Raw genomic sequence first — 27,326 nt, 5'->3', positions numbered from 1 at the left:
AGACTACCATCACAGCCCTTGTTGCCTTTTGGAGTGAAAATGTGGCAGCAAAGTGACTCTTTCTCCAGAGAAGTGATTTCTATCTATTCAGCTCTACATGATAATCATTAACAAGAAAAATAGGATGACCCTAATGTCACAGAGAAACTTAAATTTAAGCACTTAAATATGTGATTCTGCAGGACGTTGGAAGAGTTTGAAAGAGATTTGCGTTACTTTCTAGCTACTTGCCTGATCAATAATGCCCAACATTTTAGAATACACTCAAATCTGCAGGCTCAGCGAGCACTTAGACAGGCGCAAGCACAAAAAAAACAGGAATAGGTTAATAGCTGTGCAACCCAATTGTGCTGCTTGTTAAAAATACAAAAATAGGTAGTTCGGTTTGGATTGGTCATTATTTCAAACCTCACATTTATCTTATGATGGTCTAGACTCATTTTGAGGCTAGATGGATGCAGCATGCAGAAGGCCTCCATTAGTTTGTGAACATGTGTGTGTGTGTGTGTGTGTGTGTGTGTGTGTGTGTGTGTGTGTTTGTGTGTGTGTGTGCATTGACAGTTTGCTGTGCAAGGTTCAGCTGGACATCAAATAATGGTGCACCATCAATCTCTGTCCCGTTGTCCACAGAGAGTGCGTGAAGGTGCTGATGTGGGGGATGGGGCAGAGGTTCTGTTCTGTGACAGCTCCAGACTACAGATGGGATGGGAGTATATGTGAGTGAACAAAAGAAGGGGTTACAACCTTTAGGACAATACGAGGGATGTCTTTGTTTGAGGATTCTATCAGCTATGAAGAGTGTATGTGCAATTTTTGAAAGACTAACATATGCACGACTCACATGGGTGCAGTCATTGACGAAATCTAATCAAAAGAGAGCGGCAGGAAGAATATTATCCGTGTTTGTTGATGTTATTGTTACACTATGTTCCTTCATTCAAAGCCACTGTGACACTGTCTTCAAAATGAGGTGAATGTCACCTTTTATTTCTGTCAACTGCATGCAGATTTTATTTAAATTTCAGTTTTGGTTCATACTTTTCCTTAATTATCTTCTCTGAAATGACACCACAACTTGTAGGTGCACAATTGTTGTTCCAAAAGTTACCACTTTAATAACTCAACAAACAACAATAATGACATAATACCTGCTATGTCTCGGTTAATTGTGGACTATGCAGTGTTTTGTTATATCACTTATTCATTAGTCATAACAGTCGTGAAAGTAAAATTGACTCCTTGTAATAACAAAACAATTACATTTGACATATTGTTTTATAATGGAATGTATTTATCGGAATACAATGCAGAATCTTACAGTACAGTACAGTACAGTACAGTACAGTACAGTACAGTACAGTACAGTACAGTACAGTACAGTACAGTAGTGTTGAATTCTTTGAGTATTGTATTTGTTTACAATGATTGAAAAGTGATTTTTTTAATGGGCGCGGTGTTCAGGTCTATCTACCAATCAGGTGCAGTCTTCCGATCTTGTAGGCGGGACCTGCATCTTCATCAACCAATCAGCACTCACCATTCGCAGCGCGTGGAGAAGTTAGCGCTCGGGTGCCAGTCGGGTCCGTAGCCACGATGGATACAATACCATGCATTTTGCTCGTCCTGCTTTCTTTAACAAGGATCCAGGAAAATAACGGTAACTAACTCTTAAGATTCTATAACGAGTTGTTTGTGCTGTGTTCCACATGTTTCCACTTAGTGACAGTGTTGCGAGTTTGGACGGAAAAATCTCTTTGTTAAGAAACCCCAAGAAGCGGATTGTGTCAAACTAAGATGGCGCGGTGTCGCTGGCTAGCCTGCTGCTGCCTGTCTGTGGAATGTTTATTGTCTAGGCGGAAAAAGCAACGAGGTGATAGAAAGAAAAAGAAAAAAAAAAACACTCTTGGGGTTAAGGGGGAAGCTCACGGTGCAAGTTGTGAGCTTTTTCTCGCTGCCACTTTTGGGGTTTCAGCTGTGCACAAAAGTACATCCGGACTGTGTCCAGTTCCTCAAAAGGCAAAGTTGGCTGTATCACTGTGCTGGATGTTTGCTTATTTGTCAAGCTTTAGTTGTTCATTTACGTTGTGGAGGAACGTGTTCTTTGGAAGTGCTTGTGGCAAATATTTGAACACATTTCCGCAGGGAAGAATGTCATCGCTTCGCCCTCATCCACTTTAAATGTACCGTTATAGTTCGAAGCGACATTGTCGAGTTCACATTTAGTGGAATGGAAATACACTTGTTGACATTCCTGACTAGTTTCCTCAATTAGATTTAGCGATCGGTTTTGTTTTAACAGTTGGAAGTTCGGGTGGAAGGATTGACGCTTTCTGTGAATGCTCCCTAAATCGCCTTGCATCATTGACTGTTTATTAAACTTAATTGGGTTGTTGTAATAACGATTTGATTGCACGGACGTGCCATTTGCTTAATGTAGAAGAGCACTGGTAGAGAGTGCGTCAAATAATGACATCGTTTCATTACTAACCTGACTTAATCCGCCCTGTTTACATAGATCTGCTTAGTAACGTGCTTATTACGCATACCACCCTTTTTTGCTGCTGTGGAATTTTGCTTTTCAGCGCGTGTTGCTCCGCGTGTCTTTTGAATAGAAACGCGCTGCGGTTTCAATTGAACAGTGCAAACCTTGTGTAATATGCAAAACAAAACAGAAAAACCCAACCTGTGTAATAAGCTTGAGTTCTCCTCAGTTAAGGAGGTAACTACAATGAAATATTTCTCAACAGTTTTAAACACGACCCATCATTGATTCATCCGCATTCACAAATGTTGCAACGTAACACACCCATTTGCAGTATATTGCTGGTTGGCTCGTTTCATGAGTTAATGTGTATTCCCAAAAAAGGCGTTCTATCTTCGGAATATCCGATTGTGAGCTTTTCTATTGACTCGAGCGTTTTCTTTGTGTGTCTTCCCTTTGTGTAGAAAGCATGGGAGCCTGATCATGAGTGGAGGGCGCATGCTTTTCACGCACAGCATCCATGGGGGGGGGGGGGCTGATCGCATCCTCCCCATGCTAAAATCAAAGCGGTGTCCTCACATAACACCCCGCTGCCTCAGAATTAGGGGAGGTTATCGAATTGATACGTTGGCTTTAGGACACGTGCAAAGCGAGTAAATTCCACATTCTTTGTCCTGCGATTGGATTGTCATGGGTCCACCATAAAGGGGGGGCTGCATCCTTTCGCATTAGTCAGGAATATAATATAGAATATACTAAATTAGCATACATCTAAAAAAAAAAAAAAGCATAAAGAATTCAATGCCTTTTTGGTGCTCCTAAAAAGAAAGAAATATGCCCCTGCAGCTTACACGCCTGTTAACAGCAACATAAAGGCTTATGTTTGTCTTTAGGGCTTCTGTGTGGGGTTTTACACAAGCACACGTGAAAAACAGCCATCCAAACACTGGAAGCGGGTTAAATTAGGTGGTGTCACTATTGCCAATGGCATCCTCGTAGTTCCCACGTAATAGGCTGTGTCCTTGTTTTCTGTCACCCTCTTCTCCCTCGGCCTCCCATCCCCAGGCTCATTTGTCTGTTCAACATCACATGATCCTCCCCTCGCCTCCTTTTCGGAATAATAAATAACAGTCCATGACGAGTGAGGACGTTGGATATCCTTCTGGGAGGTTATCTCTGTACCAGAGTTGTTACTGCTTGTGCGATTCTATTGAAGGCGGAACCTCCTGATTTGAACCGAATCTGCTTTCAGTGACTCCGATATTTCTGTTCTCGCAATATTTGGTGCTTGTATCAAGAAATTGACATGATCTCAAGTGATGTCCGGGCCACCGGCCAGGTGTTTCCCCCAGTCAATGATCCAAATGTTTCACCTTCCAGCATGTAAACAAAAGCAGAGACAGTAGATCCAACGCACACTTTGCATAGTTGACTACACACTGTCATTCCTCCTGCCTGCCTCATCTGTTGTTATATTGTCCCGTGGGCTAGCTGCCACCGTCGGTCCGAGCAGCGGAGAAATGCAAAGCATTCACGTGACCCTGGATGTCCGTTGTCTTGGCCCAAGGAACCACAACTAATTAAGGTTGTAACTGTGCCATTGGATTGAGATGCAGCAAAGCGTTAATGAGTCACACCCTGGCTCTGCTTTAATGAAGACTCTCGAGTTTTATTTGTAAAGCGTGAACATTTTCTTTGTCAGATTGGATACAGAATAAGGAAAGACTTATGCAATATATTATAGTAATGATATTTAAAGGAGTGATTTGTCACCAAAAGACTATTCAGGTGCCCCCCATGATTCTCCAGCCTCCGACCCCCTGCTTAATTCATCGCAAACAAATTGAGGTCTTCCTGAATTATCGAAAATAATCCACTTCTTTTTCCCCCCGTAGTAGTGACAAAATCCGAGTCGTTTCTTGTCATTTTGCCGATCGTCCACAGCTTGCAGACAAGCTCACAGACACCACAAAGGCTGTCTGTAAAAGACAGTTGCAGAGACCGATGAGTCAATGTATCTCGTTGGCAGATGCTCATCAAAGAGCCATTTGTAAATCTGTTCTGTCCAAACATACAGATAGCTAAAGCTACTTCCTTGTTTTTTTTTTTCTCTCTTAAGGTGTTGGCTATTTCAGGGAAACATTTCTTTGTATGTGGATGATTCACTCTGTAGCTAATTGAGGCACAGTGGCCACTAAGGGTCTTTTGTTCTAACCAATTTGGTCTGACTCGACTGTATCGAGAGAAAAAAGAAAAGAAAATGGCACTCATCCTCCCATGAAGTCACAATAAAGTCATAAATGAAGCCACACTCTTTGTTGATACCATGATGTGGATAAGACACGTATCCGACGTAGCTTCAATATTTTTTTTTCTTGTGTATGTCCAGCATTGTCGATGTGAAATCTGATGAAGCGGAGAAAGAACATTTGGAATGGTGGGATTTGTCATGGAAATGTTTTTGACTTGTGTTTGTAGGTTCCTGCAGCTGTCGGGATGTTGACCGTTTAACCTTTTGATCGAACTGCTACATATTCGCGCTTTAGACAGATGTACAGCCTGATTCCCCTCCCATTCTCAATTTCTTTGTTCGGTTAACAAAAAAACCAAAGAAAAGTCATATAAAACTAACGTAGTTGCAAAACCACAAACGTTAAAAGGCGTCCTTGCAACAGTTTTTTACCTTATAAGGTATTCAAAGTACTCAGGCTGTCATTTCATTTACCTAATGATGATGTAACGTCAGGAACAACTGGGAGGTAAATCACGTTTAGAACCTACGATTGATTTCCAGTTACCGGATATCAAGGACAGTATCTGCTCCTCTGACCCTGTTATAGTGTGAGACACAATTTAGTTTACATCACGCCCCTCTAGCAAGGACAAATAATTCAGCGGACAGATAGCTAGCTGGTCTCCTCTTCTTGCCCAGCATAAGCAAGAGCACAGACTTTGCAAGAGCACATCTGGTGTAGACAAAGAGCCCGCCCGGCCGGGCCATAATGAAACGGTGGAATGGTTGCTGGGGGGCGGGGAGGATACGGTTTGTGGGGCCTTAACCTATGGAAATGACTCTCAAAGGTGAAAGGTCTTGCTCACACACTGGTCCACTCCCATGAAAGAACTCAGGAATGAGATGGGGGCAGGGCAACAAGCTGGCAGGAACTACTAAAATACACAACTTCACAACGTGAGCTGCAGTGTTAAATTTAAGATGAGCTGTTTGGAAATGTCACTTCTTGCAGATCCCACAGCAGCGAAGCAGTGAACATTTAGAATTCTTTTGAAGCTCCTCCTGTCAAAATTAGGCTTTTAAGTTTTTTAAGAGGACTTTTGTTCCTCTGACACATTTCTCCTTGTCAAGTCTCTTGAAAATGTACTATCATCTTCAAAACAAACGACAGAAACTACAAAAGACAGGGCATCTATATTTCAAGAGTTACTTACCATGCAAAAGTAGAGAAAAATATTTCATCTAAGTCTTTCCCTTTCCATGTACCGTTTTGCAATATGCAGTGGTATTTGTGAGTCAAGCTTCAAGATAAACTCTTTTGACTTCTTAAACAATGACTGGACTGAGCACATTTATTCGGCGGTAATTCGATTACTGCCTTGGGTACTTAAAAAGCCTTTGTTGTCCGTGTTGGCCTTCGAACCGCGTGTGTAACAATATTGTTAAGGGTTGGTAAAATTAAATTCATATTGATTCGTGAAATATAAAACCATTTTTTCCCCTTCTATTTACTGAGAGGCTTTGGCTTTTAATTTCAAGAGCCTTGAGGGGATGCTGGAGACAACGCTTGGTCAGAGTGGTTTATTGATGTGGGGACAAAATTATTGAGGGACACTGCATTGTCAAAAATAAATGTTCAAGTGTTTGTGCCAGACATTTTATTTCACCCTGAGTCTCGATTATTCCGTTCAGCAAGATAAACGCCTTGGACATTCTGTTCAAACGTACTTTGAATAGTCCTACAGATAGAGCAAACAAAGAAAAGAAAATTGAAAAACAAAAAGCAGTCGTATGCCAGGAAAAAACAGAAATCGCCACAGGAAGCCCGAGCCGGAAGCATTTCTTGCCAAATTCACTGTAAATGATTTCCATGACTCACTAAATAAGTAACTCAAGAGGAAATATGATTTGTATGGCATGCAAACAAACAAACAAACAAACAAACAAACAAACAAACAAACAAACAAACAAACAAAAAAACAGCAAGCCATCAGTAGAACAGCGTGACTCACATCAGAAACTTCGTTTCAAATTTTACTTTGATGCTATGAATAGAAATTAAATTTGTCCCTCCTGGTAGCTGGCATGGATGAATTTGTTTTCATGATACAAATTCTGTTCAGTAAAATTTTGGATACGTCTTGAGGTCTTTTTCTCTAGACATAGTGGAAAAAAATTGAGCTGGCTGAATTGATGTAACAAAGGTGTTTGCCATTTTTATTTCTTCGATGCATCTTGCCTCAGCGAATCAGTTGTCACACAGTAAGAATATCTGTAACGAGACAAGCACCCAGATGAAATCACTTGCAAGAGTTGTATTGGTTAGAATGAAAAGTGGCAAATATTTGTGTTCTATCACAGTCTTATTATGCACACAAACCAATTAGCAAGTCAACGAGCGTAATCATCGACGTGTGAATTGGTCAGCTTCGAAAAAAGCCAAAACAGCGAGACCAAATTTACGATGAATTTTGACATATTTTGGAGATCTGCTGCGTGACTCAATTACGTGAGGTTTGTGCCAGAGAGGAACAACGAGAGAGAGCAGCCCAAAAGACCTCTGGTTTTATGCCAAATGACTTTCATGACATCACTGAATCATAATTTTTTTTCTCTAAATGAGGGATTGACTCAGATGGCCTACCGTATGTTGTCGTAGTGACAACATCCTCTGGGGCTTCCAACTTGCAATGGTGAGCTATATACAGTAAGAAACTGTCAGTATTCACACCTACAATCTACTGCCACTTGTTTTTTGTTTTTTCTTTAGCGAACCTCCACTGCCGCGGGGTAATCAATCGTGCCTGCTTAAGTGTGTCTTTTTTTTTTCCCCCCCTCCATTGTTGGCAAAAGGCGATGTAGCATGAGGCACTTTAAGACAGGCGGAAAAAAGCCGAGACGGAAGCTTCATGCGGCAGAAGGGAGAGATTTTAGGAGAGGCTCCATTTAGCTTTTACTACCAGAGGTTGTAGAGATAAACGTGGTTCCGCCGCTGACGATAGCTTTAGGTTCCATTGTTGCATGGCTGCCGCAATGTTCACATAGTCAAATTGTTCATTTGACATCATAGTAGTAAATGGCCATAATAATTGTGGGGATAAGGATGAGAGAGTTTTTCCCATGACTCTTTGAAAATAAAATTTAAGGAAACATTCATAATTCCATATGCACTCATGCAGCTCTGTAGGTTTTTTTCCAAGTTGCATTTAACTATTGGTCCACAAGCTTATCTCTATCATATTTGTGATTGTGATTTATATTAAAGTATAGTTGGCCATATTTTCCACAAGCCGGTGAAGCCATTTTCCTTATCTAATAATAAATACAATTACCATTTCAGTCATACACTGATGTCTCGACGAACTGAAACAGTCGGTCGTGAATTGGAAGCTTTATTAGCTTGAGTTTACGGGAATTTGCAAAGAGACTTTAAGAAGAAAAAAAAAACAATACACAATTTCTCCGAAATAGACGAAGCCTTGGAAGCCAATGTCGCAGACTTTTTGGTCCATGTTTTGTTTGTTTAGTCTGCCTCTCCAACTGGCGTCATTCAAAGCTCTGTTTTAGATTAAGTCAACTGTATCGTAACTGAAACTGGCCTTGTCTGTCTGCCGTTTCATATTTCTCAAAGGAATTGAACTTTGGATCTGTTTAAGTCCCTATATAATAATATTTGAGACATGTGTACAAAGGAATTACTGGTAGATATTGAAGGAATATTAGTCTGCTTCCAAACTACTGCTGCCATGTTTGTTTTCCGCAGTCATGTATAAACTGGGAGAATTCACAGGTACTTGGCATTATGAGGAAGTTATTTTGTTGTCTAGACTGCTTTCTAGGCGTATTGCTCTCTCGATTTGACACACAGTTTGAGTCACATCTGTGTCATCTGGCTTTTATTTAACTGTCTGGTGTCTTGAGTCTTTTTCCAATGAACCACCCAAAACACGCAGCACGCAAATACTTTGAAACTGCCTGTCTGGACTTTACCCTCAACACAGGTTCATTTCCAGGATAAGGAAGTCTGCTGGTAGATGAAATCATTCCTTGACTCAGCGACTATATATGACAGGCTATGTGCCTGTCTGATTACTTATTTAAAGATCTTGCCTTTACTGATGTGTTGTTTTGCTTTTGTCTAATCAGTCATGACTGATCTATCATTGAGCTAATCTAGCTACTTTGTGCTAGAGGGAAGGACATTTTAATGATAATGAAAAAAGAAGGACTGGCCTACATGAATTCAGGACTCCCAGTATGAGACTGATTACAAAAGCGAATATGGCCAGAAAAAAAGCTTTCACATGAACAGTTGATGTTCCACCTCACAATTTTGCTAAGGGGAAGTGTTAAAGACGACGCCACCTCAAACGCATCCGTCAGAATGAAACAATCATGGAGAACAAAGTACGTTTATTTCATTGTAAGTATCATTGGAAAGGGCCATTAGCATTTGACAATATATTCATTTGCAGTTTATGAATGCATGTCATTCCATTTTCTCATGGCTTGAAAATTGGCTTTGGAGTACCATCACTCATTTCCCCAAGAGCTGAGAGTCCTTGTGTTAATGGTAGAGGAGTGATTTACACACCGTTTGGTGTTTTCATGGTTGGTGGTCGTTAGTAGGCGGAGGTGTCAAATCTAGGTCCAGAAAGTAGAAACCAACTTTGCGTTGAAGCAATTTGACTACCATAAAGCTTCTCAAGATGGGGTTGAACTGCAGTCGGGGGAGATAAAAACATCTTGCCAGTCAGCAGTTTTGCTACGCAGCTCCAATGTCAATCGTTGAGTCATGGACAAGGCACGCAAACACCGCAAAGCCTAAGCTGATGGCCCCCACGTCTTTTTGAACGATACCTCAAACGAAAATAAGAAATCACGATTATTTTGGGGTACAAAACAAAATAAATGTTTTAACTGTAAAAAATATGACGCATTTTTGTTTACGTTTAAAAACCGGACTGAATGAATAGTAGGAGGAGGATGTTACTATAGATCTTAAATTTTGTAGGTCAAAGTGTTGGCAGGCTCCCAATCTTCCCACTAGTACTTGTTCTTGGTGGAAGCCACGATATATAGCAATCGAGAAACACATTCACTTTTGTATGATTTATTTTTGTTGCTGTCGTTTTGAAGTGGTCTGTTTCTTTTTCTTTTCCCAAACTATTGATTTTTCTCAATGTGTTTCGATAGTTTGACATCATTTGCAACTCAGCGGCCGTTTCTTCTTCTTTCTTTTCCCTCCAGCCCTCCAGTGTCACTGCGAGCGCTGCAGTGCCAACTCGAGCTGCACAACAGATGGCGTCTGTTTCGTCAATATCCGCAAGACAGGCAACCGGTTAACGACGGAGCTGCGCCAGTGTGTTCCCGAAAAAGAACTGTTCCCGCGGGATCGACCCTTCATCTGCGCCCCATCCTTCAAGCATGACACGGGCCTTTATCCCATTTGCTGTACCACCGATTATTGCAACAAGGACCCTGACCTCACCGTTTTCCCTAGTGAGCCCGTACTTAATTCTTTGAATATCTTTATAGGGTTCCCACAATAAATGGATTGAGCATAAAATGCCATTTTATCAGGAGAATGTAAAATGAAACAGTTAACAAAATACTAACAAATACAACCAAGCATTATTTGGATAACTGTACAATATTTGCTCACAGATAACCTCAACCCTGATTGTTTTTTTGTTTGTTTTTTTATCTCAAAAGTAGTCACGATGTGGCAGTGAACTATCAAAGACTATTCAATTTCCTGAACTGACATGGTCTGAAATTCCTGTCTGAGCTGTTGTATTTTTTGAGGTTCAAAACATTTCAAGTCTGAAAATACGACACGGATGAAAAATAACATTCAAACAAAAACGCAAAATGTCCCTTTTGTGTGTGTGTGCTCTCTTTTGTTCCTGAAGTCCCGACTGCAAAAACGCCGTCTCTGGGACCTGTGGCTCTGGCTGCAGTGATTGCTGGGCCGGTGTGTATATTCTGCTTGCTGCTGGCTTTGGCAGTCTACATCTGCCACTGCCGGGGGCTGGGCGCTGGCGGGGCTGGAGCCCACCATCACCACCACCACCGCGTGCCCAATGAGGAGGATCCCTCCATGGACCACCCCTTCATCTCTGTTGGAACAACACTGAAGGACCTCATCTATGATATGACCACCTCAGGTTCAGGATCAGGTATGCTCCTACTGATTTACTCATTTGAAGTTCAACCCATTTGATATGATCCCCTTATGTAACCTGAATCTGATATTTGCAGTAGTGCAGTTCCGCCACTTTCATCATCACATTAAATATGTATAATATTCATTGACTCACACTTGACCGGAGGATCAACAGCAAGGTAATTAAGAGCATTGTTGCAATATTTACACGATGTAGGCAAGGCTCACATAGTTTCCGTTCTGGCTCCAGTCACCTCTCTGTGGAGAGTGTGGCACCTCTTGTATGCTGCCAAGAGAGCGCTTGGTGCCAGTCCTTCGAGCTATTTACACCATATTGCACAATGTGCAATTGAGCATGTGACTGGCGCAATGTGTAAATGTGAGGTGTGGTGTAACTCTGTGGGCTTTTTTTTTTTTTAATTACTTTTCTCAGTCAGACTGTGTGTCTACAGTCTCTTATTATCACCAGAGGAGTTCAAATTAATTCTTGTTTGCCAAATTTTTGATTGAAGATTGTGAGCTAGATACATTTTTGAATTTTGAATGAAGATTTTAAAAAGCCGTTTGATTTTTTTTCCGACAGGCCTGCCACTTCTTGTCCAGAGGACCATTGCTAGGACCATCATCCTCCAGGAGAGCATAGGGAAAGGGCGTTTTGGGGAGGTGTGGCGAGGTAAATGGCGTGGCGAGGAAGTGGCCGTAAAGATTTTCTCCTCCCGGGAGGAGAGGTCTTGGTTCCGAGAGGCTGAGATCTACCAAACCGTCATGCTGAGACATGAGAACATTTTGGGCTTCATCGCCGCAGACAATAAAGGTGAGTGATTCCAAGATTATACTTATATCCTATTCGGAGGCGCTTATACTATGTGAAAGATTAATTTCCACATCCGGTAGAGCTGTATAAGAAAAATATTTCAGAGATGAATACAAGAAATAAATGTGGAAAGTCTGATAGGGCACCTCAAAGCTTAGCGGTCAATTCAAGGAGCCTTAAATAAATCTTTCTGATGATGCGTTCATCTGCGTTGGCTGCTTGAATACAGGTGAGCCTTGAGATTTCAGCGTACAAAGGGAACGGTTGCTTAAGGTGAAGACGTGCAGGCGGTTGTTCGGCGGGAACGGGCAGGCTGCGAGACGGTGTGGAGGAGTAAAGCTCCCCAGTGAAGACGCGGCAGACATTAACATCAACGGAAACACACGAGCGTACACGCGTACAAACATACACACGTCTTCTCCTGCGCGTTATTTTCCGATCGGAGAATTCTGCAACGCACAAACGCGGGTCTTCGTCGAGACTGTCGCAGTGCAGTGCCGAGTAATGGCGGCTTATTATTCCCTCCACTGACTACCCATTTAAATGGGCCTTTTGAGACGTAGAGAAAACATTTTATGGCTTCAAGGTTGCCACACGGGACCGAAGTTAAACAAAAAAAAAATGTAGACAGTACTCTGCATGCACATTTGAGTACATTACCATTGTTGTTGTTTTTGTAGTCGAGTCAATAAATGTATTCCTCTCTGTAGATAACGGGACATGGACTCAACTGTGGCTCGTGTCTGACTACCACGAGCACGGCTCTCTGTTTGACTACCTTAACCGCTACACGGTCACCGTGGAAGGCATGATCAAGCTGTCTCTGTCCACAGCTAGTGGCCTGGCCCACCTCCATATGGAAATCGTTGGCACACAAGGTGAGCGTCACCGCGAATATCAATTCGAGTAATTTTACCCCGTATCTAACGCGATTAATAGAATGTGCTGAATTTAATGAAAGTTTTTCAATAAAGCGAGGCTGTCGAATGCTTTTGTACACTTCGCATCAAGCCCGGTGAGAGAAAATAAAAGTCAGTGAAAATAGCAATCGGTTTTTACTCATATCCCATGTCGAAAAACTGCCTGAGATTTTCCGCACACAAATGGAGAAACTTGAACTTGCCAGAGGCTAAAAGCTCCAAACTAAAAGAACCTCCCCAACTGTCAAAATCCTGTTTTGTGTTTCACCCCGTCAAGCATCTTGGGAGCAAGTGCAATATTCTAAAATTTGAAAGTAGAACTATGTGCAAGAGATAATATTTTTTTCAAGGCAAGGGTTTAAGTATTAAGTGCTTCCGAGCACTCTTTAAATTAGCTCAGTAAACCAGAAACAAAATTGCACAAAATGGACTTATTTCCCTTACCCGAAACAACCCGTGATAAATTTGTCAATCATTACTATTTGATTCAACCATATTCGGATCGCTAGTCTAACTCATTGAAGCCCGTTTAACGTGACGCAACGAAGAACTGACACAAGGAATTTGGCTGCTGTGTTGTTGCTCCCCCATCACTTTGAAGCTCTTTAAGACCGTTTACAAACTATCTGGGACTCTATCACTCTACACCCAGAAAGATCACTTACTCACAGAAAAGCATTCAAAACACTCGCCCATCTTTGCAGTCGTGGTTTTCCGAGCAATTTCTGTTCACTCCAAGGTCGGACTGCGCAAAGCATTTAAATTAAGAAGTCCGCGTGGTATTCGGAATATTAAACACTGCGCACGTTTGTCGGGTGTATTGCGTACGTTAGCGATAAAAGCACACGGAAAATGAACTCCAGGGTCAAAAGGAAGTACTGCAACAAACGACATTGTATTTATCCTGTCAAAAATTTGCCTGATTGTCGCTATTGTCAAGATAGACTTGGACTTTTCTTTAGCATTACAAATGGTCAATTGATTAGGTGTCAGCGAGTAAACGCTGTGTCGGCTCTACAATCCCCCCCCCCCCCAGGTAAACCAGCGATTGCTCACCGAGACCTGAAATCAAAGAACATTCTGGTGAAGAAGAACGGAACGGGCTGCATTGCAGATTTAGGTCTAGCTGTCCGGCACGACTCGGCCACTGACACAATTGACATTGCTCCAAATCACAGAGTGGGAACCAAAAGGTAAGTAGAGGCAATCACTTAAGATGTGGTGATACATGACACCAATGTTGATCGTGTGGGGAATTGCTGGAACTTTTTCTTCCAGCTAAAATCAAACTTGAAGAGACAAACTTTGTCATTTTTTCCCTAATCAACATTGCCATATGTCAACCGTCCATTTCTGTTGACAGTCCTCCCAATCTAGATGAATAATTTCTGCAAAACTAGGAAGCTGTGATGCTCTTTCATTACATGATAGGATAATATTTATTTTATCATCCAATTTGTAAACGTGCATTCCATCTTCATACACTGTGATTAAAAACAAGCAAGTTCCTCTTGGGAACTAATAAAGCTTGTTCTAATGCTGTTTATTTGAAAATCCCAACAACAATCAGTTTAATTGTATTTATAATTTATTATACCGATTACAATCCCTCAAAGGGAAATTCGACTTAAACTCTGCAGTAGTTTGCGTTGCGCAGCCTGATCTCTCACACACAAAGTCAAGATGTCGACTTGTCTTTTGTTTGGGCATTTTGCAGACTTATCAGTTTTATTGCTCTGTCTGGATACGTCTCGAATCATTTCATTAACTCAAGTCCCAACAAAGATGCCGTTTATGGTTTTCAAATAATCCATTCTACATGACATTCATAACATGCTTGTGTTTTTTCTTTCCAGGTACATGGCACCAGAAGTACTGGATGACTCCATAAACATGAAACACTTTGAATCTTTCAAGCGAGCTGACATCTACGCCATGGGATTGGTCTTCTGGGAGATTGCCAGTCGCTGCTCCATGGGAGGTAAGATTGCAGTGTGCGGGTGACTCAAATAACTGGAAGATTGACTAATTGACCACATGAATGACGGGTAAATGGAACATAAGAATACACTTGTCGTTTTTGACACCTCCATTATTAGGAACTGGGCTAAAAAGCATAGCAGGCAAAACACAAGAGGAAACAACATGGGATTTGACCTGTATTTTTTTTTTCCCCCCAAATATATTGTTTTTCAGGAATCCATGAGGACTACCAGCTGCCGTACTATGACCTGGTTCAGTCAGATCCATCGGTGGAGGAGATGAGGAAGGTGGTTTGTGAACAGAAGCTTCGCCCTAACATTCCCAACCGCTGGCAGAGCTGCGAGGTAAAAAAAAAAAAAAAAGTTTATTTTTATTTTATGTTAAACTCAACTCATATGTTTGTATCCAGCTTCAATATTTTTTATTTTTTTTTAAATGGCAGTAGTTGATGTCGAGTACCACTGCATATCGGACGACTTCACCATAAAACTTTGTCTTCTGATCTCTCCGCAGGCGTTACGCGTCATGGCCAAAATCATGAGAGAGTGCTGGTATGCTAACGGCGCCGCCCGGCTCACGGCGCTACGGATCAAGAAGACCCTGTCCCAGCTCAGCCAACAGGAAGGAATTAAGATGTAAAGCGCAGACTACCAAACACATTTCTGACTGGCATCCATATCATTAGCATTACATCGTTTCCTCATCGACATTGCCATTCATTCGATTCTCCTCTCCTCCGGATTGGAAGGAAAGCTCCGACATCATTTCCCCCCAGTGGTGTCTGTTTCTCACCCTGAACTCACCTAAACGCGAGTTTCGCATTTAAAACCGAAGACCGGAATCCACTGACGGATGGATGAACGGCTGAATCTGACAAGGGAAGTCTGCATTAAAGGAAGCCTTTGCCCATTTTCCTCCATGCTCCTTTGATCCATTCAAGGAAAACTTTTCAAGACCCATTAGGGCAACGGGAAGACGGGGCCTTCATCGCTCAGACATCCTCAGGTAGATGAAACAGCAGACAGTCAGCTGGTACCACCGGAGAGACCACTGAGCTGCCTTACATATTGATCGCCTCATTTGTATATTAGCCTTTCATTCTTCACTGTAAGCTACTCGCGTTCATTCAATACTTTTTTTGCCTCTAATATGATACGTTACCTTTGCCCGATCCACGGAGTCGATTCACCACGTAACACAAATGCGCATTCTTTAAAGAATGTCGTGATACAAAGTGCTCCGACAACACTAATGAATTTACTGGGTCAACCGTCATTAGTTTGACTGCAGTGAGAAATACACAGCACGGGGTAATCATTTCTAATCGGCCTAGTTCAAGCAAACCCAAAATGCAGAAAGTCACTCGGAAGTATTTTTGTTGTACTGGGAGCAGCAAAGGGAAGTTGTTGTCTGCCAGGACTATTTGGAAAGTTGCTTTGATTGGGATTATTACTCATCGTAGATGTTGGATGCGAGTATACTGAGGACTCAAGCACGGACCAGAATTAAGACACCCGCTGCGGGTGCAGTTAGAATTTGGTGCAAAAGTCGCACCGATTTTGCACCTGGTTTTGATTTTCTTGTTGATGTGTTATTTCCCAATCTCCGCCTGTATTATCACAGAGATGGAAAGGTCAGTTTAATTTATTGTTTTTTTCCTTTTTTTTTTTTTTGACTGACAGGGCATCTTTTTTTCCTCCCCTTTTGAATCCTGGATATGATGACCTCATTCAGTTTTGGCAAACATGCTGCACCATATGCAATTAACGTGTATTTTCTATATACTCTGCTAAAATCACAAACAACAACAACAACAACAACAACAATCAGTTGCCGCCATGCCTTCCAGTCCAGCTGTTACCGGAAAGTGCCAGAGCTTAAAAAAAAAAAAAAAGAAAAAAAAATACAACTCATGCCAGCTGCTGTGCAAAGCATTTGTTTTTGTTGTGTATGCAGCTGCTGTTTGTGTGCGTGTATACGTGTGTGTGAGAGAGAGTAAGGAGGCCGAGCATACAGTAGCTCGAACTATGCACACTCAAAAAGTTCTGAAGGAAAAGATACGTCACAGCGCACAACACCAACAACAACCCAGCCTCGACCCTCTGGTGCCATTTCACGACTCTGAACACACAAACGCCTCAGCAGACGGCGGCATCTGGAAACCGATGACCGCATGTTCTGGAGGCAAACAGCGTAAGAAAAACTTAAAAAAAAAAAAATCTTTGAATATAATCTGTTGGGTTTCATGTAAAACGTCGTCTTGAAAAATATTGTGTTCTCTGTGCAACAACATTTACGTTTCAAAGTAGGACAAGCCATAAGTTGGAAATGTAAATATATTTTCGAGGTACGTTACAACATCGATGAAAAGCAGAATTGTGAGCCTTTAGGGACCAACGACGGGATCTTTTATGTACATATGCGAGCGGTCATGCAAAAGAACTAGAATTGAGCAATACGTTGTTCACTATTCGCATCAAATCATCCTTTTAACTGGCACAACTAAGAATTGAATTAAGGTCCATGTATTTTTCTTGCACCGATTCAGAATCTCCCCTCCAAATATCTTCAAATGTGCATTTTTGAAATCGGCCACAACGCCGCCATCTCTGATGAAAATATGCTCTTGCCCAGTGTCATTTTGCAAGTGGATCTCAGTCTACTGTACAGCCAAAATCACATGTAGCAACTGCTATCACTCTTTGGAGTCGCTGCCACATTTCAATCAAGATTTGCATTTGCTCTTAATGTCAAAAGCCATTGTAATACAGAGACCAAAACATTGATTTCAAAGCAGCTTTTTACATGGCCGACTTTGACCTCCCTCGCCCTCCGTGTTTGTTTCCAGCGTTTGTTCTAATAGCTTTGTGACGTATCGACATGTTGCTGCCGTTGGATGTATAAATATCCTCACATATGTTCAAATCAAGTTATTCTGTTCCATCAAGGTTGTCATTCTTAGTTGAGATTTTTCAATTAATTTTTTTTCCCCCTACATAAATTCCAGGTAATCAAACAGTCTGTGATTGGTTGATTTTCCTCAGGCTTGGTGATTTCGTATTGTTACTCAGTTTGGAGATCGGCAAGGACTTGTCAATTCTTATTCTAATTTGGTGTTGTCTTCTCACTTGTGCACTTCATACCTGTCCTGGTTGATTAAGAAGGAACAGGACTGAAAGTCGTTTCACGCTACAAGAACTCAAGTGGCTTTTATTTGTGCTATCAAATTGAAAATGGTTACTGACTGGAATGATGGACTGATCTGTGTCTAGGCTCTGGAGGACTGAGTGATTGGTAGTGTTGGTGGGAGGAGAGCAAAATTTAGGGTGTTCCATTAGCAATGTCATTTCTCTGGGATTATTACTTGTATATATATATATATAAAAAAAAAAAAAAAAAAAAACTGCAGCACCTCTGGTATATGTCAACTCGGATAACTGTCATCTTGTCTTAAACGTCACCAGCAGCCTTGTACTTTTTCTTTCTTTTCTTTTCAAAGCCCAAGGTGACTTAAGTGTACAAAACACATTTGACGTGATCTTTTTGGTCTTCTCCCAGCAACTCTGTACTTGTTGTTTTTCTGTCTTGTCATGCATTCCATGCGCTCTAAAGTCATCGCTACAAAGGCCACCACTTGACTGCAGCTCAGGCTTCACTTGACTGAAACTACTCGTTCGTATTTCATTCAGAGTCAACATTTGAAACGGATATGCAGGCACGAACAGGGATTGTACATTTCAAAACTTCAGCAATAACGATTAATCGGCCATTATAAGCCACAAAAATCGGTTGATTTTTCACAGTAAAATACGACAAGCCAAAGTATTGCGACACTGTCAAATGTTTGACATATATTTCATATCTTAATTGTTGGAAGCATTATGGGTCCATGACAGAAGTCGCTATTCATTGCGTCTATTTTTTTTTTTAATTAATCGGCAGATTAATCAGCCATTGGAATTTTTTTTGCGTCGATTTAAAAAAAGAAAACATTATCAGTCAGTCCCTACTGCAATTTGTTCTTATATATTAGAAGTGACTTTTTACAGCCTGCTCCACTTCTATATGGTTCTTTGAATTCAAACCAATTCAGGTCTCTTCAAATGGCTGAAAATCGTGTTTGCAATTTTATCTATCAGATGTGAGCTGCAATCTCTGAGCCACTTTGTGTCTCCCAAGCCTGTCAGGTGTACTGTACGCCTTTTCACGAAAAATATTTATTTTCCTGCTCTAAAAAGAGGGACAACTAAAACTATGCCAGCAGCGCCACCACCTCAGACCATAAACAGCTGTGAATGTATCGAGCCAGCATCCGAGCATGTACGACCAGTTGGAGCACAACCTGCGTCGCGACCCAAAGGTCACGGCGGCAGTTTGTGAGCATGCAAATATCTGCAACACTGGTCGTCCTCTCTTTTTTTTATGCAAAAACCGCCAGAGCATCAGAAAGCGGTTCAGGAAATGAGCAAGTTGTAGCCCACCGCTCACCAACAGGGATTTAAATATTACTCTTGAGAGAAGGCTTGGGTCACAAAGTGCTTGGAAAGGCTGCAGTTAAGTTGTTGTGGCAAAGTAGCAGAAAGCTTTATTATCTATGTTTTTTTGTTCATGAAGTTTTCAAATGCCAAGACTGCACATGATTGTCCATTCGCTTTTTTTTTTAGAAACACAGGCGGAGCTAGGGGTGGGGTGCGTGGGGCAATGCCCCTCCCAGAAATATGCTTGGACAACCCCCCCCCACGTGCCACGACAGATAATTGACTTTCATTTTTCAATATTTTCACAAATCTTTAAGAAGCATATACTAAATTTAAAGGGAGGTTGGTAAAAAAACGTATGTTTCGTGGATCCCCTGATATATCCAGAGGAAAAACACTCTAGCTCCGCCAGTGTGCAGAAGTCATCCGGAAGCTAAACATCGTCATAATCATAATCAACCTTTAAAAAAAAAAAAAAAAAAAAAGAAAATTCTAAAAGAAAATACCTCCATTTTAAAGACCAATGTGTTTTACCTCACTGTACATATAGTCTATTTGTTTACTCCGATTTGTTTTATTTCTATGAAATGTTTAAAAAAAATTAAAGAGAAATTTTGTTTTCTTTCTTCTGTGGTACGTTTTTTTTTTCATCACGCGGCATGGTATTGTATTTTGTGAGTCCAAACATTGATGGAACGTTTCCACTCTGCCATTCATGCTGTGTGTATTTTGGTAGTGTTGTTGTACGTCTGCTGTACAGTCAAAAGTGCTTTACAGATGTCAAGCCCCATTCTGAGCTCTGCTACAATTGCCTTGTTCAATATGCTCTTTGTCTTAAAACTAAACGAGAGGGGGATTTAAAAACAAACAAAAAAAAGAGTCAAAGTGGTGTTGGTGTCGCCACGTGACCCCTCTTGGATTTCTAAACATAATATCTTGACTTTTTTATATAGTGTGTACAGGTGAATGAGAGATCATAGGAACTAGAGGACTGAAACATGTTAACTTTTAACATAGCTGGAGTAGAAAATGGTGTGAATAAAGAATGTTTCACTACATCTTTGCTGTATTTTGTTTGTCACAACCGTATAACGTACGTTCAGTCTTTACACATTTTTTGACGACCACCTGTCATAAAAACAAGGAAACGCGTTTATACGGCCAAACATTGTAACACATTTTCACTAAACAATGCTTTAAAACTATTTTAATTCATTTAAATGTAGTTAAAACATCTGGTTGGTGCAAAACTTTTCAAAAAAGTTTTTATATGGTCTGCCTATAGCGTACGGATTTTGACCTACTGCCAGTGTGTCTAATCGGTGGTTCACTGTCCAATCTACTTGAAAAGTCAGTTTCCCCTGCCATGTCCCCTTTTAAAGCTTTATTATCACACAGATAGATATGCATTTATGTGCTCCACTTCCTCAGCAGAGCTTAGCCGGATCGGGGCCGCCATCCATCACCGGCATGCTGTCTGCAGCCTTGACAAGCAATTCAAAAACGTCAGGACAAACAGTGCCCCTCCCTGTCTCAAAGATCCCACAGTGCATTATCATCATTACCCAAAAACAGAGGGCAGAATTCAAAATGTTAGGCCTAGCAACCGTGGGGGTGGAGGACGCCATTATTCATCGGGACTGCAAATGTATGTTAAAAAAAAAAGAAACTTGGTTCCTTTCGACTTTTCCCAGGGGAAATCTGTCCACCCGTCGCAGCACAAAAAGACACAGAATAATTTTCGGCATGGTGTAGGATCTTCTACATTAGAAGGCGGTGTAACTTCACGGCCCTCCCTTGGGGGGTAATGCAGCAGTAAGCAAGCGCTGCAGTGTGCAAACAGCCTCTTGAATGATCCACTGCATCCATTTCCCTCATTCGCTATCGACTCGGAATTTCCACGGCATGTGTTATTATTCACAAAAGCAGGACGATGAAAGAGAAAGGGACGAAAGGGAATGGAAAAAAAAAGAAGTGGTCTTGCAATTTGATGAGCTCACATTGGAGAGGGAAAAAATAATCATGGTAAGTTCACTAAATATTGACACTTTGGGCACATATTGGACATTTTCACTTAAGGGTGTACTCTTGATACCAGAGTTATTTTCGGAAGTAGTAAACTAGTCAAATGCTGATTACACAAACTGATTGGACAATATAATAAAACACAATGGGTTAAAAATGATAAAATAAACCAGTAGGTAGGAATAGTAAAAGCAAATTCCATCAAGGCATTCTTGGGTTACCAGTCATGTGGTTGAAATTGCACAGAAATTGCAAGCAGTCTCTCCTGTGCCATTAAATAATTATTTGTGGTATGCGGGCTCCCTCTAGCGGTGAATCACCGATCTTAGTCGTTGAACTGCAGTATGGCTTGAGCTTTTTATTTAATTATTTATCAAATATTAAGTACAATGGAGCTACATTAATGACGTGTTTATTTCCAAAGAAATTCAAATTCTTTTTGACTATGCTGACCTGACGATATATGTATGTATTATGACAATAACCAGACACCTTCTCGTTGCAATTACGGTTAGTGGCCGGTAGGGGGTACTGCCGCTCAACAGACCATTACTCGCGTCAACTTTACAGCGATTGAAAATATTGCTTTTCGACATAAAATAATGACCGTCAAATAGTTTCCACTGTGAGGATTTACAGGTTAAAGGTTAAAGTTATTTTTTTCAGTCCATTAATGTGAATCTTGCCATCAGTCCTGTCAATTTTTCTTATTTCTAAGGTCTATGCCATTTTCAACAATGAACATTGTGTGCAATGTCACACACACACAAACTTTCAGTTCAACAAAGTCCACAAACAAAAACATAATTTACAAGAGCGTTTTTTTCACTTACTGTGCATGTTGCTTGGTGAGACTTGTTGCATTGTTTGCCTTGAACAATCCTCTTCAAATCTGGCTTGTATTCCGTTGTTGCTAATAGAAGCTATTGTTTTTGTTGGATGTGTGATACCATTCGTTTTAGTTTGTCGTTTTCAGCGTCACTGAGGCATTTTTGAACGAACTCCCTTTTTTTTTTTTTGCATGGCTTTTTAGCCCGTGCAATATTCCAAGCTAGTTGATACGATGCTTCGTCATTTTTTTTCAAAGTGTCCAATTTGCGCTTGCAAAATTCATTCCCTTTTGGAAAGTCCTTATCGATGGAGTGAGCTGAAGGTGCGCTGAACATTTGAAGCTTTGAAATGCGCCAATGACGTCTGACATTCAAGTAAAATGGCTTGCCATTACGTTAAAAAAACAAACAAACTTTCCCACTCTGTTAAAAACGTCATATTTTCGTCCAGCTGTGCATTTTTCCCTTGCCATTTGGAGAGCGAAATTGACAATTGTTTACTCGAATGGGTTTGCCTCACCTGCTTTGCGGAATTTCACCTTATGCGCATGCGCGTTTGACGAAAATACCATATTAAATTCAAGCGAAGCGAACACGCACAAAAAAAAAAAAAAATACACAAACACAAATGTTGATATGAACGTAAAAGAGCCGCATGAAACCTGACTGACCCAATTTGGTTCGGTGTGCCACAGAGCAGCGGTGGAAGTCCCTCATTTGTTTTCTTTCCAAACTAAAAAACGGAATGCCACAATAAACACACTTGTGGTGGGTTATTTTCCAAAATATACTGCAAAACAAGTGGTACATATTTTTGACACCCCGACACAGACAGTTGATACAATATCAGATCGTTACACACATTGGCTGATCAAACAGGACATAATAACATTGCAGATGAAACTTGTGTAACAAAAGCCCATGAAGACAATTAGGCATTCATATGCTGTCGGCCTTAATCCAATGCAGTTCCATTGTGCTATGTCCAATAAATTTGCATTTAAGCTTTTTAGAACACTTTGCAAACATTTAGGTCCAATATTGATTCATCTTATGAGCAAGTAATTTTGGACTTGGTGTTAAAACAGTGCTTAAAATGAACGCAAGCGTTGGATAAATCATTCATGTACCAGTTTGTTTTTTGCGTCTATTTCGGAGGCTAATGATTTGATTTCTAGTTTGATCATCAAACGTGCATTGTGTTTGGCTTCTTAACTCATCAAAATCAATATTGGGGATGGGAGAAAGAAAAATCACACTGACTTGAGCATGCATCCGAATACAAATACTGTACCATACGTTCACAACACATCGGTGTCCAAATTAACTTCTCATACCAGTGCTGATGGCAGGGGCCTTAAAAGTTGACCTCTATCATAAGTAGTTTGAACCCAAATACTTTGTCTGCTTAAAAATCCAATCCCTTCTTAGCTCCAGCAGATCAATGTTCAAAGGCGGGGAAACAGGAAGCTTCAGGTGCGGCCATTTCGGACAGGTAGTGGATGGTCCCCGCCATACCTGGTGGGGGGGAAAACAGGATTCATTCATCTCAATAACATATTTGACCACTTAACTTGGCCATTTGTGGCATGTGATAAGACTTTGAAGAATGTTTGATTTGAGGCACCTTCAAAAAGTGAGTAAGGTCTGTCGGGGATGCGGCAGCCGTGAGTCCCGTAGCCCAAACACCACTCGGCAAACTGAATAAACGAGAACAAAGCAGAACATAGTGGTTCAAATGTCCAGTTGACCATAGAAGGACGTTTGGATGATCAGATGATTTTATTTTGTGCGGTTCCTTCAAGTGGTTGATTACCTTGCAGGCACGGTAGAGATACTTCTTCTCCTGGGTGAGCTTATACAGGGACAGGAAAGCATAGCCGTTGCCGGCCGTCCCGTGGCAGATGCCGTAACCTTTTCGGAGAAGCCCCCTCTGCCAGATCACCTCGCCACACTCCACCGCTTCCTTCAGATACTTCTCCTCTTTAAAAACCTGAGGGAAGAACATTTATTTCTATTCATTGAAATTTTCAGCAACAACCAAAAAGAATATTTTGAATAGCGGGACTGCAGTGAGAGCGCTAACGGCACATTTGGTGCCAAGTGGCTCCCTGAGAAGGGAGAGAGAGAATTCACTGACAATTTATAGCTACAGTGAGTTTGTGCGTGGTGTGTGTTAAGTCAGGCTATTACAATGAAATACGAGCGCGATCCTTTGCACATATCTTACCTTAGTCTGCTCGTCTCTCTCTCGCCTTCAACTCTGTTTTTATAAGCGGATGAATCACAGTTTGACTGTCAACTACTCCATTAGGCTTGCAAAAAGGATGGAAAATTACGGATCAATTTCCATGGCAAACTAAGCTGGGGAATTTTTCAATATTAGAACTTCAAAAGTTCCCTCAGACTCCACCTCAATTTCTGGAAAGATTTCAACTTGAATAAATGAAACCTTATCTTGCATTCTTCCATGCTTCTTCTTCTTCTTACCTTATAAGCCATTATGAGCATGTGGATGACGCCAGGCGCTCCGTGGCACCAGTGAACCAATCGATCGCTCTCATTGCTCAGCGACGAAGGGAAGTTGCCTGAACGAAATCTCTTGTGACGGACATAGTCGATACTGGGCCGAACCAGCTCGGAAAGTACGTCCGGGTGGACCCTCGCTTCTGGCTGAACGGAGACACCTTTTATTTAGCCGTTTGATATTGCCCAAATTTAAATCATGACACAAAAGATCAAGATGGGAAAGATTCATTTGAACAAATTGGACTTACCTGCATGAGCATGTAAAAGATTCCTGCCAAGCCGTGGGCAGCGCCAACATACTGCTTCTTATGCCATTCATAGAGAAGAGGGCAGCGTTCTGTCTTCTTAAGCTCCGCCGATAAATTCTTGCCAGACTCAATAATGGCGCCCACTACCTGGGATTGGGATTCAACCAATAGACTCTTAGGAATTGATGTCAGGAAGATGATGCAAAATTGCTTCCAATAAAACAATTCAACTAGGCCGATCAAAGATAAATGCAGAGTCCCACAACACCACGGAAAATAAAAAGGGAACAACACTTGCTAACTGCACCCTGAGGAAACGAGCCCAGGCAGGATTTATGAGCCCAACCAAAATGAAACTGCTGCTTCCATGCAAAATGTTTTTGGGTTTTGTTTTACCACACTCACGACTGGCATCTGCCCCTTTGACCTTTCTGCAAGGGTGGGGGGGAAAGAAAAACGGAAAAATGATTTGAAATGCCTCACTTTTGAAACAGTAGCTTCATCCATAGTTTCTCCACCTATTTCCTTGTTAACATACAACAGAGCATAGAGATAACCGGCGCGTCCATACAGCAGCTCGTCTGGCATCTCCGAATCTGGACTGAGCACCGAGCGCTGCAGCTGGAGGAGCCTGAGGAGGAATACGATGAATTGAATAATAGCAAATATATATAAAAAATTTTATCCTGGATGAGGAACACTCACCTAGAAAGACAGTCGCTGCTGTCAGCCGTGTTACCCAGCTTGTGATGGACCACTGCACCCACTGCCAGCGGCCCAGCATCTCCACAAAGGAAAGTCACTTTTCGGCCATTCAGAATCCTCATTGATCTCTTCACATAGTCCAAGGACCTTTGCAGGTGCGCCACATCATTGGAGCCACGATAGAGCTGTACGTACAGTAAAGCAATGCCTGGAAAGAAAAGAAGGGATTATGCTTCTAGAAATCTTCTCAGCGGAAATCAGTGTTCATCTTCTCAGGTGACAGACCAGTCCAGCCAGTATAAGTAGAGAAGTCATGGGGGTCGGCAGTCTTTAGGCCCTCCTCCATTTGCTGAAGCAGATCTGTGATCTTACTCTGGACTTTCCTTTGGAAGGATGAGCTCACCTAAAGGGGGACACGAAATTTCCAAGTTCTGCCCTTGTGCACCATTTGTGATCAAATCGTGCAAAACGACACGGGAACTCACCATTCCTTCTCCGTCGAATGGTTCATTGTAATCCGCTTCTGCTCCTGAATTGGACGAGAGGGCACCTTGGTCCAAGTCAGTGTATGGGTTTGGAAAAGAGCGCTCCTCCATCTCAGCTTCTGTTACCGAGATGAGCTTCAGACGCTTTGACATGTTGTCACCCATTGCTACGGCGGCTCCGGAGGGTCAAAATTCTCTGACACTGCATTCATACAACGCGTTTCGTAATTAAACATAATAACAACTCAATTTGATCATTAACAATGCGTAAAGGGGGGGACCTATTCTCCTCTTATAGTCATTCATTCTGGAATTACCATACAAAACTGTGACATAGAGAAATTAATATTAACATAACACTTTATAAAATAAATTGTATTCTCGTTGAAAAGAGCCAGCTTTTATGGTTGCTTGTAAATTGTGTATATATAATATAACAAAGACTAAAAACTGTTCTTGTGAATATTCCAATTTGGAGAATAAATATCGAGATTATGTGTTCAGACTTAAAATGTAAACATTTGCTTAACAAACTATTTTAGTTCACTTGTATATTTCAAAATGACTTATGCACCAATTTTCCCTATATAAGCAATAATATAGTAATTATACCGCACATGAAAATGGTTTCAGAGTCATGCAGACCTCAAAGGGAAACCATAACAATGTGGCATGACACCCGAATGCAATCCTCAATAAGCCTCCATTTACTCTTCAAACACAAAATATATAAGGCAAAAATTGTGAATTACCGGGATGTGACGAGCAGGCTACGGTGTCCCTAGAGTTTGTGTGGTGGATGAGGATGATCCGACTCCCGCTTGACGTCTCCCACAGCCCAACCTCAATGAATGAAAGCTGGAAGCCGCAGTCAAGGCGATCAGGTGGGACAAGAATCCTCCATCAGCATCCTGGCTGCGGGTGCCGGCCGCTCGACAAATACAAATGCCCTCCCCAACAGACACACTGCGGGTAAAGATCGAAGCCCCTTTCTTCCCCTCCGTCTCGCCAAGCAGCTGACTCCCTCCCGACTGTGAATCGTGGCAGATGGTGTTGGTGCATGATGCTGTGCTATCGGGATTAGACATCATTGCAAATAAATCCTCACATGCCTCCCTCCACCCATCCTTACGTAGTCGACTTTCACCCCACCCCGATCCCTTTCGCCACCATGGGCCATTTTTATTCTGGAATACAAGAGTCACGTGCACCAGATGATAGTCAGCGTCACTGGCATGCCAAATAATGTCACATTAATGTCGTATCAATGTAATTAATTTTGTAATCATTATTAAATCCAACAGGTACAATTAGATATTCACATTTTTTGAAATCCTGAAAAAAAAAAACATTCTAAATATTAAATCCATTATTGTGGTGGCTTAGGTCAAGTCATATCAAGTCATCATCATACTTCAACAGTTT

General features: G+C 41.4%; 2 protein-coding genes across 3 annotated transcripts; one reads left to right on the top strand and one right to left on the bottom strand.

Moving 5' to 3' along the window:
• The first annotated feature begins 1,559 nt into the window (after positions 1–1,559).
• tgfbr1b (transforming growth factor, beta receptor 1 b) lies at positions 1,560–19,582 on the top strand. Its single transcript, XM_085939706.1, has 9 exons — positions 1,560–1,657; positions 9,966–10,217; positions 10,631–10,897; positions 11,468–11,698; positions 12,409–12,576; positions 13,655–13,811; positions 14,475–14,599; positions 14,815–14,945; positions 15,115–19,582. Exons 1-9 carry the CDS (start codon positions 1,594–1,596, stop codon positions 15,238–15,240), a joined length of 1,521 nt encoding a protein of 506 aa, XP_085795832.1. The 5' UTR covers positions 1,560–1,593; the 3' UTR covers positions 15,241–19,582.
• Positions 14,052–26,838, bottom strand: lancl2 (LanC lantibiotic synthetase component C-like 2 (bacterial)). 2 transcript variants are annotated; one of them, XM_085939707.1, is made up of 11 exons: positions 26,654–26,838; positions 25,902–26,103; positions 25,702–25,819; positions 25,417–25,624; positions 25,195–25,342; positions 24,712–24,858; positions 24,425–24,607; positions 23,751–23,927; positions 23,562–23,634; positions 21,938–23,452; positions 14,052–14,938 (listed from the first exon to the last, which is right to left on the bottom strand). In XM_085939707.1, the coding sequence occupies exons 2-10, from the start codon at positions 26,064–26,066 to the stop codon at positions 23,376–23,378; spliced, it is 1,296 nt and encodes a 431-aa protein (XP_085795833.1). In that variant the 5' UTR covers positions 26,067–26,103; positions 26,654–26,838; the 3' UTR covers positions 14,052–14,938; positions 21,938–23,375. The 2 variants fall into 2 exon arrangements, with proteins under 2 accessions (XP_085795833.1, XP_085795834.1); XM_085939708.1 differs by having other exon boundaries at positions 25,902–26,020; positions 26,654–26,837.
• Positions 26,839–27,326: the final 488 nt, after the last annotated feature.

The sequence above is a fragment of the Syngnathus leptorhynchus genome, chromosome 19 (assembly GCF_054491065.1).
Source record: "Syngnathus leptorhynchus isolate UIUO chromosome 19, UIUO_Slep, whole genome shotgun sequence".
Classification (NCBI taxonomy): domain Eukaryota; kingdom Metazoa; phylum Chordata; class Actinopteri; order Syngnathiformes; family Syngnathidae; genus Syngnathus; species Syngnathus leptorhynchus.
This window is presented reverse-complemented; position numbering and strand designations above follow the sequence as displayed.

Bases quoted from the DNA above. Each gene is read 5' to 3' on its own strand.
- lancl2 (XM_085939707.1), bottom strand. From the start codon at position 26,066: ATGGGTGACAACATGTCAAAGCGTCTGAAGCTCATCTCGGTAACAGAA. The intron at 24,859-25,194 runs GTGAGGCATTTC...TCCCAATCCCAG, and splicing joins ATGAAGCTACTGTTTCAAAA to GTAGTGGGCGCCATTATTGA. The intron at 23,635-23,750 runs GTAATCAACCAC...TCGTTTATTCAG, and splicing joins ATCTCTACCGTGCCTGCAAG to TTTGCCGAGTGGTGTTTGGG.
- tgfbr1b (XM_085939706.1), top strand. From the start codon at position 1,594: ATGGATACAATACCATGCATTTTGCTCGTCCTGCTTTCTTTAACAAGG. The intron at 10,898-11,467 runs GTATGCTCCTAC...TTTTTCCGACAG, and splicing joins CACCTCAGGTTCAGGATCAG to GCCTGCCACTTCTTGTCCAG. The intron at 12,577-13,654 runs GTGAGCGTCACC...CCCCCCCCCCAG, and splicing joins GGAAATCGTTGGCACACAAG to GTAAACCAGCGATTGCTCAC.